The 16,491-nt window shown below is 51.8% G+C and overlaps 4 protein-coding genes and 1 pseudogene across 5 annotated transcripts in view; 1 reads left to right on the top strand and 4 right to left on the bottom strand.

Annotated features, from left to right (window-relative positions):
- The window catches only part of LOC146436962 (mas-related G-protein coupled receptor member X4-like), a 149,860-nt gene that overhangs the window by 35,086 nt on the left and 98,283 nt on the right, over window positions 1–16,491 (bottom strand). The window contains exon 1 of one of the 2 annotated variants that reach the window (XM_085063406.1): window positions 3,835–3,856. The exons of the other annotated variant lie outside the window; for it this stretch is intronic. The gene's annotated coding sequence lies outside the window, so the exon portion shown is untranslated. Of the gene's footprint in view, window positions 1–3,834; window positions 3,857–16,491 lie in introns of those variants that run through there. 2 annotated transcript variants of the gene reach the window in all.
- LOC146436976 (proto-oncogene Mas-like) lies at window positions 1,690–3,761 on the bottom strand. Its single transcript, XM_085063414.1, has 2 exons — window positions 2,938–3,761; window positions 1,690–2,637 (listed from the first exon to the last, which is right to left on the bottom strand). Exons 1-2 carry the CDS (start codon window positions 2,941–2,943, stop codon window positions 2,023–2,025), a joined length of 621 nt encoding a protein of 206 aa, XP_084919540.1. The 5' UTR covers window positions 2,944–3,761; the 3' UTR covers window positions 1,690–2,022.
- Window positions 5,051–6,688, top strand: LOC146436975 (proto-oncogene Mas-like; annotated as a pseudogene).
- Window positions 10,916–12,250, bottom strand: LOC146436974 (proto-oncogene Mas-like). The gene has a single exon (XM_085063972.1). It carries the CDS (start codon window positions 12,187–12,189, stop codon window positions 11,167–11,169), a length of 1,023 nt encoding a protein of 340 aa, XP_084920098.1. The 5' UTR covers window positions 12,190–12,250; the 3' UTR covers window positions 10,916–11,166.
- LOC146436973 (mas-related G-protein coupled receptor member H-like) lies at window positions 14,632–15,435 on the bottom strand. Its single transcript, XM_085063865.1, has one exon. It carries the CDS (start codon window positions 15,433–15,435, stop codon window positions 14,632–14,634), a length of 804 nt encoding a protein of 267 aa, XP_084919991.1.

Below are 16,491 nucleotides of genomic sequence, written 5' to 3'. Positions count from 1 at the left end.
TTGCAGGAGAGCAGGGTCAGCAGGAAAAGCAAGCACAGATAGGCTGGGGGTATGAGAGTGCAGCAGGACACATCCTCCAGCAGGTAGAGCAGGGTGAGGGGCACTGCAAGGAGGAGGCAGGTGGGGTTGGCAATGGTCAGGCTGAGGATGTAGATGATGATGGGAATCCTGCAGATATGGAAACTGAGAACCCAGAGAACAGCCCTGTTCCCAGCCAGCCCACAGACAGAGATGAGCAGTGTGACACCATCTATGGCCATGTTGGAGGTATTTATCTCACACGGGTCATCTCCTTCAGTGGGTGAGGTGGGAGGTGAGGACACAGTGATCAACTCCCTGGATGGATGCTGGGGAGGAGGTGGGATGAGGCCCTTGGCTGTGGTCAGAGTGGATGGTGAGTCAGTGCTTGGAGAATCCTGGGATGAACCATGCAACTCCTCAGCAGATCCCTGCAGCAGGAAGGATTCAGTGGAGAGAAGTGAGATGTGCAGGGAAGGAGGGCAGTGGAAATGGTGAGGTGGGAGAGGGAGGTGGGAAGGTTGGGATGTTCATCAGGAGACTGATAAAAGATAGAGGGGATAAAAATTTTCAGTTCCCGTGAAGCTGCTGAAAGAGGAACTGGCCAAAAAAATAAAGAGACATAAAAGTGCGGACAGAGAACGATAAACGTGGCTGGAACCAATGAAGAAACAGGTAAGAAGGACTCTAGTGGTTTGGGGACAAGTTCTGTAACAAGAAGGAACAGCACATGGCCAAAGGAAAAGTTCAATTTATATTTTGAAGAATATAATATTGAAGCATTCAGTGAATACAACCACCAGAGTCCTCCCTTAATGAACCTGCAGGATCATCAAAGGACTTCCAGCAGGAGGTGAATGCATGGAAATTTGTCCTAAGAAAATGATGTTTTGTTTCAGGTGAGAAAGATGTTTTAATGACGCTGTGTGGTTATGATCAATAAAACCTTCTTGTAAAGTCTCACCACCGACAAAAGAACAAGGAGAGATCTACCAGTGTGTCCTGTGCAGATAAAAAATTCCTGCTTGCTGATGCTTCCCATTGTCTGTGGAAGGTTATTCTGGCTTATTTTGGTATCACTCCTGTCCACATTTCCACTCCATTCTCCCATGCCATGCCATGCCATGCCATGCCATGCCATGCCATGCCATGCCATGCCATGCCATGCCATGCCATGCCATGCCATGCCATGCCATGCCATTCCATCCTCTCCCATCCCGTCCCGTCCCGTCCCACAGCTTTCCCAGCCCCTTCCTGGCTCTTGAGCACAACCTGTATCTCTGCTGCTCTCCAGTGAGGACATTTGGGATCGGCACCATCCAGACCCTTCCTGACCTCTCCTAACCCCTTGGAATCACCCAGACTCCCCCAGGGCCCACCTTTCCCCCTGACAGCTCCACTGCTGCCCTGCTCCAGCCGGGACCAGGGAGATCTTTGCTGTGCCACTCAGAGAGCAGCTGGGAAGGGAATGCTGAGCCCCTGGGCCATCCTGCCCATGCCGGCTGTGCCGCTGCCATCCCAGCTCTGGGCACTCGGGATCATGTTTGCTGCAGGGAGCACAAGCCATGCCTGTGTCCCCTCCCTCCCTCCCTCCCTCCTTTACCCCCATTCCCGGCTGGCAGCAGGAGCCAGAGGAAGGCAGCAAGCGCTGGCAGACGGGATGAAGGCAGCTCAGGGTTCAGGATGGTGTTTATTGATATCAGACTGCAGTGGGATGCAGGAACCAGGTGCCAGGGGATTTTTGGGATCACAGCCACGTGGGGCACGATCCCTTTGAGGGAATAGTGTTCTAGAACCTGGGAGGGAGGAGGAAAGCCATGCTCCAATGTGCTCCCTGCAGAGCATTCCTCCCACATCACAGATGGCAATTCCCTGCTCGCTTCTCCTGCAGGATTACACTGTGGGAGGAAGATCCTATGGATATTTAATAATCAGGTGACTCAAGGAAACCCTCAGCCACTCTCCCAGGGTCCCTCAGCAGTGCAGTGGAAGGCATCAACAGGCTCAGACCACTGTGTCTGTGGTGGTGTCTTTTTTGAGGGCAGAGTTGTCTTCCTGCTCCTCAAAAACCCTCTGGAGGGATTCCCTTAGGGACTCCATGGAGCATTTCCTCCAACATCTTCCCACCAGGAAGTAGATGAAGGGTTTGCTGCTGCTGTTGATGCAGTTGAGCAGGAAAAATACCTGGGAGGACACAACAATGTAACCGAGCTGGTGCAGGAAGTTCCAGATGATGATGAGGAGAGTGAAGAGCACAATGAGGAAGATAACGATGTCGCGCTTCTTGGCTTCCTGCTGCTTGGATCCACGTTTGGCCTTAATGAAGTCAGTCAATCTGGAAATGATGCCAGGTCCAGCTAGGAGGACTAGGATGATGAGGAACATGGAGACGAGAGCCACCTGACAGTGCTCCTGCTCCTGTGATGGGCACAGGGAAGTCACCGTGGGAATGACAATGATGAGAGTGAAGAAAGCCCAGTATTGCACTTTGTTCATCATCCACACCAGTCGCCAGGAAAGGTGGCATTGGCAGCAGAGCAGGAAGAGCTTGTATATGCCCATTGCCATGCTTCTGTCTGTTAGCAGCCACAGCCCCCAGTAGTAGGAGACCACAGACACCTGGTAAAGGAAGCTCAGGTACACCAGGGGCATGATAGTGGAGCAGGACACATCCTCCTGCAGCAAGAGCAGGGTGGAGGGGACAGCAAAGAGGAGGAAGAGGAAGTCGGCGATAGCCAGATCAAGAATGTCTGAATTACTGACATTCGGTCTGAGATGCCAGATGACAGCCCCATTCCCAGCCAGCCCACAAAGGCAGATGAGCAGTGTGACACTGTGTATGGCCACGTCGGACGTATTTATCTCACATGGATCATCTCCTACAGTGGGTGAGGCAGGAGCTGAGGACACAGTGCTCACCTCCATGGATGGATGCTGGGCAGGCAGTGTGATGTGGGTCTCAGCTGTGGTCAGAGTGGATGTGGAGTCAGTGCTTGGAGAATCCTGGGATGGACCATGCAGCTCCTCAGCAGCTCCCTGCAGCAGGAAGGATTCAGTGGAGAGAAGTGAGATGTGCAGGGGAGGAGGGTGGTGGAAATAGTGGGGTGGGAGAGGGAGGTGGGACAGTTGGAATGTTCAGCAGGAGAATGATAAAGAACACAGAGAATAAAAATATTCAGCTCCCCTGAAGCTGTTGAAAGACCAGCTGGCCAAAAAGATAAAAGTATGTAAAGGTGTGGACAGAGAATGATAAATGTGGGTGGAACCAGTGCAGAAACAGATAAGGAGGCCTGCAGTACTTTTGGGACAAATTCTGTATCAAGAAGCAACAGCACAAGGCCAGAGGAAAAGTTCATGGCAAGGTCACCTTTAATATTGGAGCATTCAGTGAATACAACCACCAGGGACCTCTCTTAATGAACCTGCAGGATCATTAAAGGACTCCCAGTAGGAGGTGAATGCATGCAAAATAGTTCTAGGAAAGTAATGTTTATGTATTAGGAAGGAAACATGTTTTTATTACTTTGAATTATTATAATGGATGAAACCCCTGTTGAAAAGTCTCACCACACACAGAAAAAGGTCATCCTTCCATATGACCTGCACAGATAAAGAATTCCCAATTCCTAACGTCTTCCATTGTGTTAAAAAGATTTTTCCATCTGATTTCAATATCAAGATATGGAAGGGAAGCTCAGGGCAGAGGAGGGAGGAGCTGAGGAGGACACTGCAGTCACTGGGAGAGGGTGGCAGGGACAGAGCAGCTGCTGGAGGAGAGGCAGGTGGGGTAGGGAGGAAGGCAAACATTGCACTGACCTGTTGAGTGTGGGGCAGCAGCAGGCAAAGGGTGTCTGTCCAGATCAGTTGCAGCGGTGCTTCTTGGCATCTTTTGCTCCTTTGGAATCCATATGGTAAAGTGGATGCTCTCAGGTCAGTAACATGAAGGAGAAAGAGCGCAGATCCCAGAAGATCCCCACTCCTGTCCCACTGGCTCCTCTCCATGCCCTGTCCCGATGTTGCTCCTGAAGTCTTGCTGTGGTCACAGGGCAGTCAGAATCAATTTAACCCTTATGGCTACATCAGAGTTTCATAGCCTCAGGATTACTGTTCTTGATTTTTTTTTTTCCCATAAAGCAAGTCACCTTTGTCTTTGTGAATGGCTCCTCGTTCCTCCTCATTAGAAACACTCCTTCCCTGCAGAATGTCCCATTCTCTAACTGCCTTCCACGTCCTAACAGCTTTACACCATTCCTCATTTATCTTCCCTGACGAATCGTGTTCCCTCCAGCAGCAGAGGGATGCTGGTGCTGCTGGTGGCACTGGAATGCTGGCAGTGCTGGGGAAGCAGCTGGGTGCTTCTCAGAAGTAACTTCCATTCAGGGAAGAGCTCTGGGATCATTGCTGAAACCTCTTAGGCCCAAGGAAGTACACATGATCTGTGTCCTGTCCTATCCCCATCCTCCTATTCCATTCTAATTCTGGTCCCATTTCATGGTCCTTAAGCCTATCCTGTCCTCATCGCTTCTCACCATCCTTATATCTGACCCCCTCGGCATGGCATGGCATGCCATGCTGTTCCGTCTCATCCTGCCGGTTTCCCAGGCTCTCCCTGGCTCTGAGCATGACCTGTTGCGCTCTGGTGTCCAGTGAGGACATTTGGGATTGGCAGCATCCAGACCCTTCCTGACCCCTCCTGACCCCTCTGACACACCCAGCCGCATTATCAGTTTCTCCACTGGTTCCAGCCATGTTTATCACTCTCTGTCCGCACTTTTATATCGTCTTATTTTTTGGCCAGCTCCTCTTTCTGCAACTTCACAAGAACTGAATATTTTTATTGTCTCTGTCTTTAATCAGTCTCCTGATGAACATCCCAACCTTCCCACCTCCCTCTCCCACACCACCATTTCCATTGCCCTCCTCTCCTGCACATCTCACTTCTCCCCAGTGAATTCTTCAGTGCAGGGATCTGCTGAGGAGTCGCATGGTTCATCCCAGGATTCTCCAAGCACTGATTCCACATCCACTCGGACCACAGCCAAGGGCCTCATCCCACTGCCTGCCCAGTGTCCATCCATGGAGTTGATCACTGTGTCCTCACCTCCCACCTCACCCACTGAAGGAGATGACCCGTGTGAGATAAATACCTCCAACATGGCCATAGATGGTGTCACGCTGCTCATCTCTGTCTGTGGGCTGGCTGGGAACAGGGCTGTTCTCTGGGTTCTCAGTTTCCATATCTGCAGGATTCCCATCACTGTCTACATCCTCAGCCTGACCATTGCCAACCCCACCTGCCTCCTCCTCGCAGTGCCCCTCACCCTGCTCTACCTGCTGGAGAATGTGTCCTGCTGCACTCTCATACCCCCAGCCTATCTGTGCTTGCTTTTCCTGCTGACCCTGCTCCCCCACAACACGAGGCTGTACTTGCTGACAGCCATCAGCATTGAGAGGTGCAGCTCCATCCTCTGTCCACTCTGGTGCAGCTGCCACCATCCCCAGTGTCTCTTGGGATGGTGAGTGCCCTGCTCTGGACCCTCTCCATTGCTGTCATTGCCTCAGTGACTTCCCTGTGCCAATTGCATGAAGTGAGCACTGCCAGGTGGCTCTCATCTCCATGTTTGCTGTTGATCTCCTCATCTGTGCTCCCTCTGTGGTCATTTCCAGCACAGTCCTCCTCATTAGGTTCAAACGTGGCTTCCAGCAGCAGCAACCCAAAGGGCTCCATGCTGTTATCTACCAAACTCTGCTTTTCTTCCTCCTCTTCATCCTCCCCTCAGCCTCTGCAATTTCCTGCAGCTGCTTGGGAACGTCATTGCATCTTCCCAGGTGTTTTTCTTGCTCACCTGCATCCACAACAGCATCAAATGCTTCAGCTATTTCTTGGTGGTGAGCCACAGGAGAAAGTGCTCCATGAGGTTCCTCCAGCTCTGCCTCCAGAGGATCTTTGAGGAGCCAGAAGAAAACACTGCCTGCAGCAATGATCCCACCATGGACACAGCAGTCTGAGCCTGTTGATCCCTTCCCCTGCACTGCTTAGGGACCCCAGGACAGTGGCTGAGGGATTCCCTGAGTCACTTAATTAAGAAATATCCACAGGATCACCCTCCCTGTGCTGCTGCATCCCCTTCCCCTTTCCAGGCTGCACTGGCATCTCAGAAATGCTCCTGAGGCCTCGGCCTTGAGGAGCAGCCCCTGGGCTCAGCTGCTCTGGAGCTGATCACAAACTCCGTCTGCTCCCAGGAACTGCTGCTGTCCAAAGAGCTCCTGGCTTTTAGGAATACCCTTGGAAACTGGTTTTCTTGCCTGAATGGCACAACATCCTTGTTCTCACACTCCCAATGAAAGTGTCTGACCTGAAGTGTGGCCAGGTGAAACATGGTTGTGACTGAAGCCCATCTCTTGGGCACTATAAACAGCAGTCCAAAAGGAGACCCTGGGAACTCTCCTGGGCCCCAGCAGCACTGACCAGAACCTCCCTCTCAGTGGGGCCTCTCCATGCCAGGAACTCTCTCGTTTGCTGCACTCAGGCTATCCCCAACACTGACAGATCCCTGGCCAATCCCCCTGCTACTCGAGGCTCAACCCTTCACCCAGTAAGGAGAGGCAAAGGCACCTGGAATGAGCATTTCTCTGCCTTTGAGGGGAATTTGTCACAGAAACTTTGCACTGTCTCTTTCTATCTCTGTGCACATATGTGGCACAGGCAATGGCAAATCTGGGAGTGTCATGGCTTGGACACTGGTCAAACACCAGGCACCCACAAAAGCTGCTCACTTGCTCTCCCCTGCCACAGCTGGGCAGAGGAGGGAAAAGAAATAAATTACCAAAGTGTTAATGAGCTGGAATAAGGACTGGGAGAAAACACTCCAAGGACAAAAGAGGTTTAACTTACAAAGTGAATTTATTACTAACAGAGACAGAGGAGGATAATGTGAAGTAAAAACAAATGTTAAAGACACCCTTTCTACCCTTAACCCCTCCTTCCCACTGATAGCACAGAAAGACAGGGTGTGGGGGTTTATGTCAGTTCATCACCAGTATCTTCTTCCACTGCTCAGAGAGAGAAGTCCTTCCTCTGCATTGCCATGGGGTGTCTTCCATAGGAGACAGTTCTGTGGGAATTTTTGCAGCATGGTTCCATTCCCACATCAGCAGCACATACACACCTGCTGCAATGTGAGCCCCCCCCACAGGCAGTCAGTCCTCCCAAACTGCTGCACTGTGGGTCCCTCGTCCATGGGGTGCAGTCCTTCAAGGACCGGCTGCTCCAGCCTGGAATCAAGGGCTCTCTCTCCATTGGGACACCCACTGGCTCACAGCCTCCTCCAGGCATCCACCTGCTCCGGTGTGGGCATGTCCCCACGGGCTGAGTGGATCTCTGCATCCCCCATGGACCCCATGGGCTGCAGGGACACAGCATGCTCAACCATGGTCCTCACCACAGCCTGCGGAGGAAATTCAGCTCCAGTGCCTGGAGCACCTCCTGCCCCTCCTTCTCCACTGACCTTGGTGTTTCCATATTGTGTCACTCACATATTCTCACCTCCTCCTTCTCTGGCTAGAAACAGCTGTGTGCACATGTGTTTTGATTTCATTTTGAATATGTTAACACAGAGGTGTCACCACCATCTCTAGTTGGCGCAGCCTTGGCCAGCAGTATGTCCAGCAACTTCAGATCCATCAGGGATTGGCTCTGCTGGACATGGTGAAATCTTCCTGTAGCTTCTCTCAGGAGCATCTCTGTGGCCCCTCTGCTACCCAAAACCAGGCCAAAAAAATCAACACAGAGAGAAATGCTGCTCCCTCAGGTGATTAAGTACCTGAGATATCTGAGTGAGTCAGGCCTGTGAAGAAGGTCAAGTCATGAGTTATAAGTTCAGTTACATGCTGTAAAGTGTTGTTCCTTTGCTGAATTGCTCATTTTAGGATATAAGGGCATGAATGGCTGGGAGAAGCAGAGACACTGCCCAGGGTCCTGTTGAGGCTGTTGGGGGAAAAACAACCCCGGCGGGGTTCTGGAGGTTCTCAGAGGTATCTGGAGGGGTCTGGAGGAGATCGGAGTGGGTCTGGATGCTGTCGATCCCAAATGTCCCCCTGCAGGGCAGCAGAGTCTGACAGGTCACACTCGGAGCCAGGGAGTGGCTGGGAAAGCTGCGGGATGGGATGGGATGGGATGGGATGGGATGGGATGGGATGGGATGGGATGGGGTGGGGTGGGATGGGATGGGATGGGATGGGATGGGATGGGATGGGATGGGATGGGATGGGATGGGATGGGATGGGATGGGATGGGAAGCAGCTCAGATGTAGTTCCTGGGGCCCAGGGGCGGTTTTGGCAATGATCTTGATGCTCAGTCTAGAAATGGAGTTGCTTCTGAGAAGCACCCAGCTGCCTCCCCAGCACTGCCAGCACTGCCAGCATTCCAGTGCCACCAGCATCCCTCTGCTGCTGGAGGGACTATGATCTCTCAGGGAAGAGAAATGAGGAATGGTAGAAAGCTGTTGGGAGAAGGAAAGCAGATGGAGAATTGGACATTCTGCAGAGAGGGAGTGTATCTAATAAGGAGGTAAAGAGGAACTGTTTGTAAAATTCTGCATTTCGAGCTTTTGACAAAAGCCACTTCCTCTGCAGGGAAAAAAAAAAAAAGACCCAGAGGGACTGGAGCTCTCATTTAGTCTGATATAGCCAAAGGAACAATTTCTGACTCCCAAGTGACTCCACCAACTCTTATGGAGGACCAGTGGGACAGGGCATGGAGAAGAGCTGGCAAGAAAGGAGCAGGGTTCTCCTGGGGATCTGGGCACTTTGCCCTTCATGATGCTGACCTGTGAGGATCTGCTTTAGGAGAGTGATCCCAAAGGAGCAAGAGGTACCAGGAACCTTGCAATGTTTCTTTCTGTGTCTGTGCACATACACAGCACATGCTATGGTGAATCTGGGAGTGTCATGGTTTGGACAGGTGGGAGAGGGAGGTGGGAAAGTCCAAATGTTCATCAGGAGACTGATTAAAAACAGAGACAAAAATATTCAGTTCCCATGAAGTTGCAGAAAGAGGAACTGGCCAAAAAAATAAGAATATATAAAAGTGCGGACAGAGAATGATAAATGTGGGTGGAACCAGTGGAGAAATAGATAAGGAGGCCTGCAGTGGTTTTGGGACAAATTCTATACCAAGAAGCAACAGCACATGGCCAAAGGAAAAGTTCAAGGAAAGGTCACCTTTAATATTGCAGCATTCAGTGAATACAACCACAAGAGACCTCACGTAATGAACCTGCAGGATCATTAAACGACTTCCAGTAGGAGGTGAATGCATGGAGAATAGTTCTAGGAAAGTGATGTTTATGTATTAGAAAAGAAACATGTTTTTATGACTTTGAATGATTGTAATGGATAAAACCCCTGTTGAAAAGTCTCACCACACACAGGAAAAGGAGAGATCCTTCAGTATGACCTGCACAGATAAAGAATTCCCACTTCCTAACATGTTCCATTGCATTAGAAAGTTGATTCCATCTGATTTCAATATCAAGATACAGAAGGGAAGCTGAGGGCAGAGGAGGGAGGAGCTGGGGAGGACACTGCAGTCACCGGGAGAGGGTGGCAGGAACAGAGCAGCTGCTGGAGGAGAGGCAGGTGGGGTGGGGAGGAAGGCAAACATTGCACTGACCTGTTGAGTGTGGGGCAGCAGCAGGCAAAGGGTGTCTGTCCAGATCAGTGGTGCTTCCTGGTCCCACCTGCTGCTTTGGGATCAATACCCTAAAGCAGAACCTCCCAGGTCAGTAACAGGAGGTAGAAAGAGCCCAGATCCCCAGGAGATCCCCACTCCTGTCCCACTGGCTCCTCTCCAAGCCCTGTCCCGATGTTGCTCCTGAAGTCTTGCTGTGGTCACAGGGCAGTCAGAATCAGTTTAACCCTTATGGCTACATCAGAGTTTCATAGCCTTAGGATTACTGATCTTGATTTTTTTTTCCTCATGAAGCAAGTGGTCTTTGTCTTTGTGAATGGCTCCTCGATTCCTCCTCGTTAGAAACACTCCTTCCCTGCAGAATGTCCCATTCTCTAACTGCCTTCCCCCTTCCAACAGCTTTACACCATTCCTTGTTTCTCTTCCCTGAGGGATCGTGTTTCCTCCAGCAGCAGGGGGATGCTGGTGCTGCTGGTGGCACTGGAATGCTGGCAGTGCTGGGGAGTCAGCTGGGTGGTTCTCAGGAACAACTCCCATTCTGGGAAGAGCTCCTGGATCATTGGTGAAAGCTCTCTTAGGCCCAAGGCAGTACATCTGAGCTGCAACCTGTCCTATCCCCATCCTCCTATTCCATCCTCATTCCGACTCCCATTTCATGGTCCTTAACCCTATCTTGTCCTCATCACTGCTCACCATCCATACGTCTGACCCACTCGCCATGCCATGCCATGCCATCCCGCAGCTTTCGCAGCCAAGGGTTGCTCCTTGGCTCTGAGCATGACATGCGTGCAGGCTTTGCTGCTCTCCAGTGTGGACATTTGGGATCGGCAGCATCCAGACCCTTCCTGACACCTCCTGCTCCCTCGGACATGCCCAGACTCCCCCCGGGGCCTCCTTCCCCCCTGACAGCTCCACTGCTGCCCTGCTCCAGCTGGGACCAGGGAGATCTTTGCTGTGCCACTCAGAGAGCAGCTGGGAAGGGAATGCTGAGCCCCTGGGCCATCCTGCCCATGCCGGCTGTGCTGCTGCCATCCCAGCTCTGGGCACTCGGGATCATGTTTGCTGCAGGGAGCACAAGCCATGGCTGTGTCCCCTCCCTCCCTCCCTCCCTCCCTCCCTCCCTCCCTCCCTCCCTCCCTCCACCCCCATTCCCGGCTGGCAGCAGGAGCCAGAGGAAGGCAGCAAGCGCTGGCAGACGGGGTGAAGGCAGCTCAGGGTTCAGGATGCTGTTTATTGATATCAGACTGCAGTGGGATGCAGGAACCAGGTGCCAGGGGGAATTTGGGATCACAGCCATGTTGGGAAGGATCCCTTTTCGGGTAATAGTGTTCCAGGACCTGGGAGGGAGGAGGAAAGCCATGCTCCAATGTGCTTGCCACAAAGAATCCCTCCCACATGCTCCGGCTCCTTTCTCCGGTGGGATTATAATGTGGGAGGGTGATGCTGTGGATATTTCTTAATCAAGTGGCTCAAGGAAGCCCTCAGCCATGTTCCCATTGTCCTTCAGTGGTGCAGTGGAAAGGTTTATGCAGCTCAGATCCACTGTGTCCTGGGTGGGATCATTGCTGCAGGCACTGTTTTCTTCTGGTTCCTCAAAGACAGTCTGTAGGGAGAGCTGGAGGGATTCCATAGAGCAGTGCCTTTGCCAGTTTGCTACTGAGAAGTAGATGAAGGGGTTGATGCTACTGTGAATGCAGGAGAACAGGAAAACAACCTGGGAGGACACACTGGTGTAGCCGAACTGCTGCAGGAGATTCCAGAGGCTGATGGGGAGAGTTAAGAGCACAGTAAGGAAGACAATGATGTCGAGCTTCTTGGATTGCTGCTGCTTGGAGCTATCCTTGAAATGAATGAAGAGGATTGTGCTAGAAATGACCATGGATGGAGCAAAGAGGACGAAGTTGAGGACATACAAGGAGTTGAGAAGTACCCGGCAGTGCTTTTGTTCCTGTGACTGGCACAGGGAAGTCACTGTGGCAATGACAGCAATGACAGTAATGGAAAGGGCCCAGAGCAGGGCACTCACCGGCACCCAGGACAGGTCCTGAGTAACGTGGCAGAAGTACCCAGGTCGGCAGAGGAAGGACTTACACCTCTCGATGCTGATGGCCATCAGCCGGTACAGCCCTACGGTGTATACCAAAACGAATAGGAGGAAAAGGAAGCTCCTGTAAGCTGGGGGCATGATGGTGGAGCAGGACAAATCCTCCAGCAGAAAGAGCAGGGTGGAGGTGACCATGAAGAGGAGGAAGAGAAAGTTGATTATGGTCAGGTCAAGGATGTAGGCGACAATGGATTTTATGCTTCTCCTTTGCATGCGAAAGCCAAGGAGCCAGGCAACAGCCCCATTCCCCACCAGCCCACCGAGGCAGATGAGCAGTGTGACACTGTGTATAGCCACATTGCTGACATTGATTCCACACTGATCATCTTCTTCAGTGGGAGAGCTAGGAGGTGTGGACACAGTGCTCACCGCCATGGATGGACGCTAGGCAGGCAGTGGAATGAGAACCCTGTCTGTGGTCAGAGTGGATGGGGAGTAAGTGCTTGGAGAATCCTGGGATGGACCATGCAGCTCCTCAGCAGATTCCTGCAGCAGGAAGGATACAATGGAGAGAAGTGAGATGTGCAGGGGAGGAGGGCAGTGGAAATAGTGGGGTGGGAGAGGGAGGTGGGAGGGTTGGGATGTTCATCAGAAGAATGATAAAGACCGCAGAGAATAAAAATTTTCAGCTTCCCTGAAGCTGCTGAAAGACCAGCTGGACAAAAAGATAAAAGTATGTAAAGGTGTGGACAAAGAATGATAAACGTGACTGGAACTAGCGGAGAAACAGATAAGGAGGCCTGCAGTGGTTTTGGGGACAAGTTCTGTTACAAGAAGCAAGAGCGCATGGCCAAAGAAAAGGTTCAAGGCAAGGTCACCTTTAATATTGCAGCATTCAGTGCATACAACCACCAGAGACCTCTCTTAATGAACCTGCAGGAGCATTAAAGGACTCCCAGTAGGAGGTGAATGGCATGGAACATAGTTCTAGGAAAGTGATGTTTATGTAAGAAACATGTTTTTATGACTTTGAATGATTATAATGGATAAAAACCCTGTTGAAAAGTGTTACTACACACAGCAAAAGGAGAGATCCTTCAGCATGACCTGCACGGATAAAGAATTCCCAATTCCTAACATGTTCCATTGCATTAGAAAGTTGATTCCATCTGATTTAAATATTGAGATACAGAAGGGAAGCTGAGGGCAGAGGAGGGAGGAGCTGGGGAGGACACTGCAGTCACTGGGAGAGGGTGGCAGGAACAGAGCAGCTGCTGGAGGAGAGGCAGGTGGGGTAGGGAGGAAGGAAAACATGGCACTGACCTATTGAGTGTGGGGCAGCAGCAGGCAAAGGGTGTCTGTCCAGATCAGTGGTGCTTCCTGGTCCCTCCTGCTGCTTTGGGATCAATATCCTAAAGCAGATCCTCCCAGGTCAGTAACAAGAGGTAGAAAGTGCCCAGATCCCCAGGAGATCCCTGCTCCTGTCCCACTGGCTCCTCTCCAAGCCCTGTCCCGATGTTGCTCCTGAAATCTTGCTGTGGTCATAGGGCAGTCAGAATCAGTTTAACCCTTATGGCTACATCAGAGTTCCATAGCCTCAGGATTACTGATCTTTTTTTTTTTTCACCATGAAGCAAGTGGTCTTTGTCTTTGTGAATGGCTCCTCATACTTCCTCGTTAGGAACACTCCTTCCCTGCAGAATGTCCCATTCTCTAACTGCCTTCCCTCTCCCAACAGCTTTAACACCATTCCTTGTTTCTCTTCCCTGAGGGATCATGGTCCCTCCAGCAGCAGAGGGATGCTGGCAGTGCTTGTGGCACTGGAATGCTGGCAGTGCTGGGGAGTCAGCTGGGTGCTTGTCAGAAACAACTCCCTTTCTGGGAAGAGCTCCGGGATCATTGCTGAAACCTCTCTTAGGCCCAAGGCAGTACATCTGAGCTGCAACCTGTCCTATCCCCATCCTCCTATTCCATCCTCATTCCGACTCCCATTTCATGGTCCTTAACCCTATCTTGTCCTCATTGCTGCTCACCATCCATATGTCCGACCCACTCGCCATGCCATGCCATGCCATGCCATGCCATGCTATGCCATGCCATGCCATGCCATGCCATCCCGCAGCTTTCCCAGCCAAGGGTTGCTCTTTGGCTCTGAGCACGACCTGCCTGCAGGCTTTGCTGCTCTCCAGGGAGGACATTTGGCATCAGCACCATCCACACCCTTCCTAACCTCTCCTGACCCCTCCGACACACCCAGACTCCCCCAGGGCCACCTTTCCCCCTGACAGCCCCACTGCTGCCCTGCTCCAGCCGGGACCAGGGAGATCTTTGCTGTGCCACTCAGAGAGCAGCTGGGAAGGGAATGCTGAGCCCCTGGGCCATCCTGCCCATGCCGGCTGTGCCGCTGCCATCCCAGCTCTGGGCACTCGGGATCATGTTTGCTGCAGGGAGCACAAGCCATGCCTGTGTCCCCTCCCTCCCTCCCTCCACCCCCATTCCCGGCTGGCAGCAGGAGCCAGAGGAAGGCAGCAAGCGCTGGCAGACGGGGTGAAGGCAGCTCAGGGTTCAGGATGGTGTTTATTGATATCAGACTGCAGTGGGATGCAGGAACCAGGTGCCAGGGGGATTTTGGGATCACAGCCATGTGAGACATGATCCTTTTTTGGGAATAATATTTTAGGACCTGGGAGGGAGGAGGAAAGCCATGCTTCAATGTGCTCCCTGCGCAATTCCTGCTGCTTGCTCTTGCTGCCTTCTCCTGGAGGATTACATTGCAGGAGGATGATGCTTTGGATATTTCTTAATCAGATGACTCAAGGAAACCCTCAGCCATTCTCCCAGGGTCCTTCAGCAGTTCAGTGGAAGGGATCAACAGGCTCAGAGTGCTGTGTCCCTGGCAGCATCATTTCTGCTGGGAGTGTTTTCTTCCAGCTCCTCAAAGACCATCTGGAGGGAGAGCCAGAGTGACCCTGTGGAGCAGTGCCTCCAGCTCCTCATTGCCAAGAAGTAGATTAAGGGTTTGAGGGTACTGTGGATGGAGGCGAGGAGGAAATGAACAGGGAAGGACCCAGAGATGAGGTGGATCTGCTCCAGGAGAATGTAGAGGCTGGAGGGGAGACCAAAGAGGGCCATGAGAAAGATAATGATGTCAAGCCTCTCATATTGCTGATTCTGAGAACCATACTTGTCTTTCTTGAAGAGGGTTGTGCTGGAAATGACCATGGTTGAAGCAAAGAGGAAAAGGTGTAGCATGAACATGAAGAAGAAAACGACCCAGTAGCCCTCATCCTTAGCAGACTGCAACAGTGAAGTAAGCATGGGAATGGCAGTGATGGAGAAGGCCACAAGCATGATACTCAGCACCTTCAAGTGGTGCTGGGGATGTTGACTAAGGCACCAGAGAGGGCAGAAGGTGGATCTGCACCTCTCAATGCTGATGGCTGCCAGCAGGTACAGCCCAAGATTGTAGAAAAACAGCAACAGCTCAGCAACAAATACCGGGTAACTGATGTGTATGGAAGGGAAGCACTTCATGTTGTCGTGCAGGAAAAATATTGTGGAGGCGACCATGAGGAAGAGGAAGACAAAATCAGTGATGGCCATGTGGAAGATGTAGACAGTGATGGGCTTCCTGTGGATGAAGAATCCGAGGAGCCAGAGGACAGCCCCATTCCCAGCCATCCCTCCGAAGCAGATGAGCACCGTGATAATGGTTACGATAGTGTTTCTGGTGACCTTGACCCCACACAGATACATTCCTTCCGTGGGTGAGGCAAGAGGTGGGGACATGGTGCTCACATCATGGATGGATGCTGGGCAGGCAGTGGAATGAGGCCCCTGGCTGTGATCAGAGTGGATGGGAAGTCAGTGCTTGGAGAATCCCAGGATGGACCATGCAGCTCATCAGCAGCTCCCTGCAGCAGGAAGGATTCAGTGGAGAGAAGTGAGATGTGCAGGGGAGGAGGGTGGTGGAAATTATGAGGGTGGGAGAGGGAGGTGGGAGGGTTGGGATGTTCAGGCGAAGATGTGGAAGGGAAGCTCAGGGCAGAGGAGGGAGGAGCTGGGCAGGACACTGCAGTCCCAGGAAGAGAGTGGCAGGAACAGAGCAGCTGCTGGAGGAGAGGCAGGTGGGGTAGGGAGGAAGGCAAACATTGCACTGACCTGTCGAGTGTGGGGCAGCAGCAGGCAAAGGGTGTCTGTCCAGATCAGTGGTGCTTCCTGGTACCTCTTGCTCTTTTTTATATCCATATGGTAAAGTGGATCCTCCCAGGTCAGTAACATGAAGGAGAAGATCTATCTACTGCCACAGTGTTGCTCCCCAAGTCTCAGTGTAGACATGGGGGAGTCAAAAATTGCATCTTTGGCTACATTAGAGCTTCACTTCCTTGGGATTATTTATCTTGTTGTTTTGTTGTTTTTTCTTTGTCTACAAAGGAGTTGGCTTTTGTCAAAAGCTCCAAATGAAGAATTTTGCTAATGGCTCTTCATTTTCTCCTCATTAGAAACACTCCTTCCCTGCAGAATGTTTCATTCTCCATCTGCCTTCCCTCTCCCTACAGGTTTCTACCATTGCTCATTTCTGTTCCCTGAGGTGTCATGGTCCCTCCAGCAGCAGAGAGATGCTGGTGGTGCTGGTGGCATTGGAATGCTGGCAGTGCTGGGGAGGCAGCTGGGTGCTTGTCAGAAACAACTCCCATTCTGGGAAGAGCTCCAGGATCACTGTCCAAACCTCCCCTG

The sequence above is a fragment of the Lichenostomus cassidix genome, chromosome 5 (assembly GCF_008360975.1).
Source record: "Lichenostomus cassidix isolate B80296 chromosome 5, HeHo_3.0, whole genome shotgun sequence".
Taxonomy (NCBI): domain Eukaryota; kingdom Metazoa; phylum Chordata; class Aves; order Passeriformes; family Meliphagidae; genus Lichenostomus; species Lichenostomus cassidix.
This window is presented reverse-complemented; position numbering and strand designations above follow the sequence as displayed.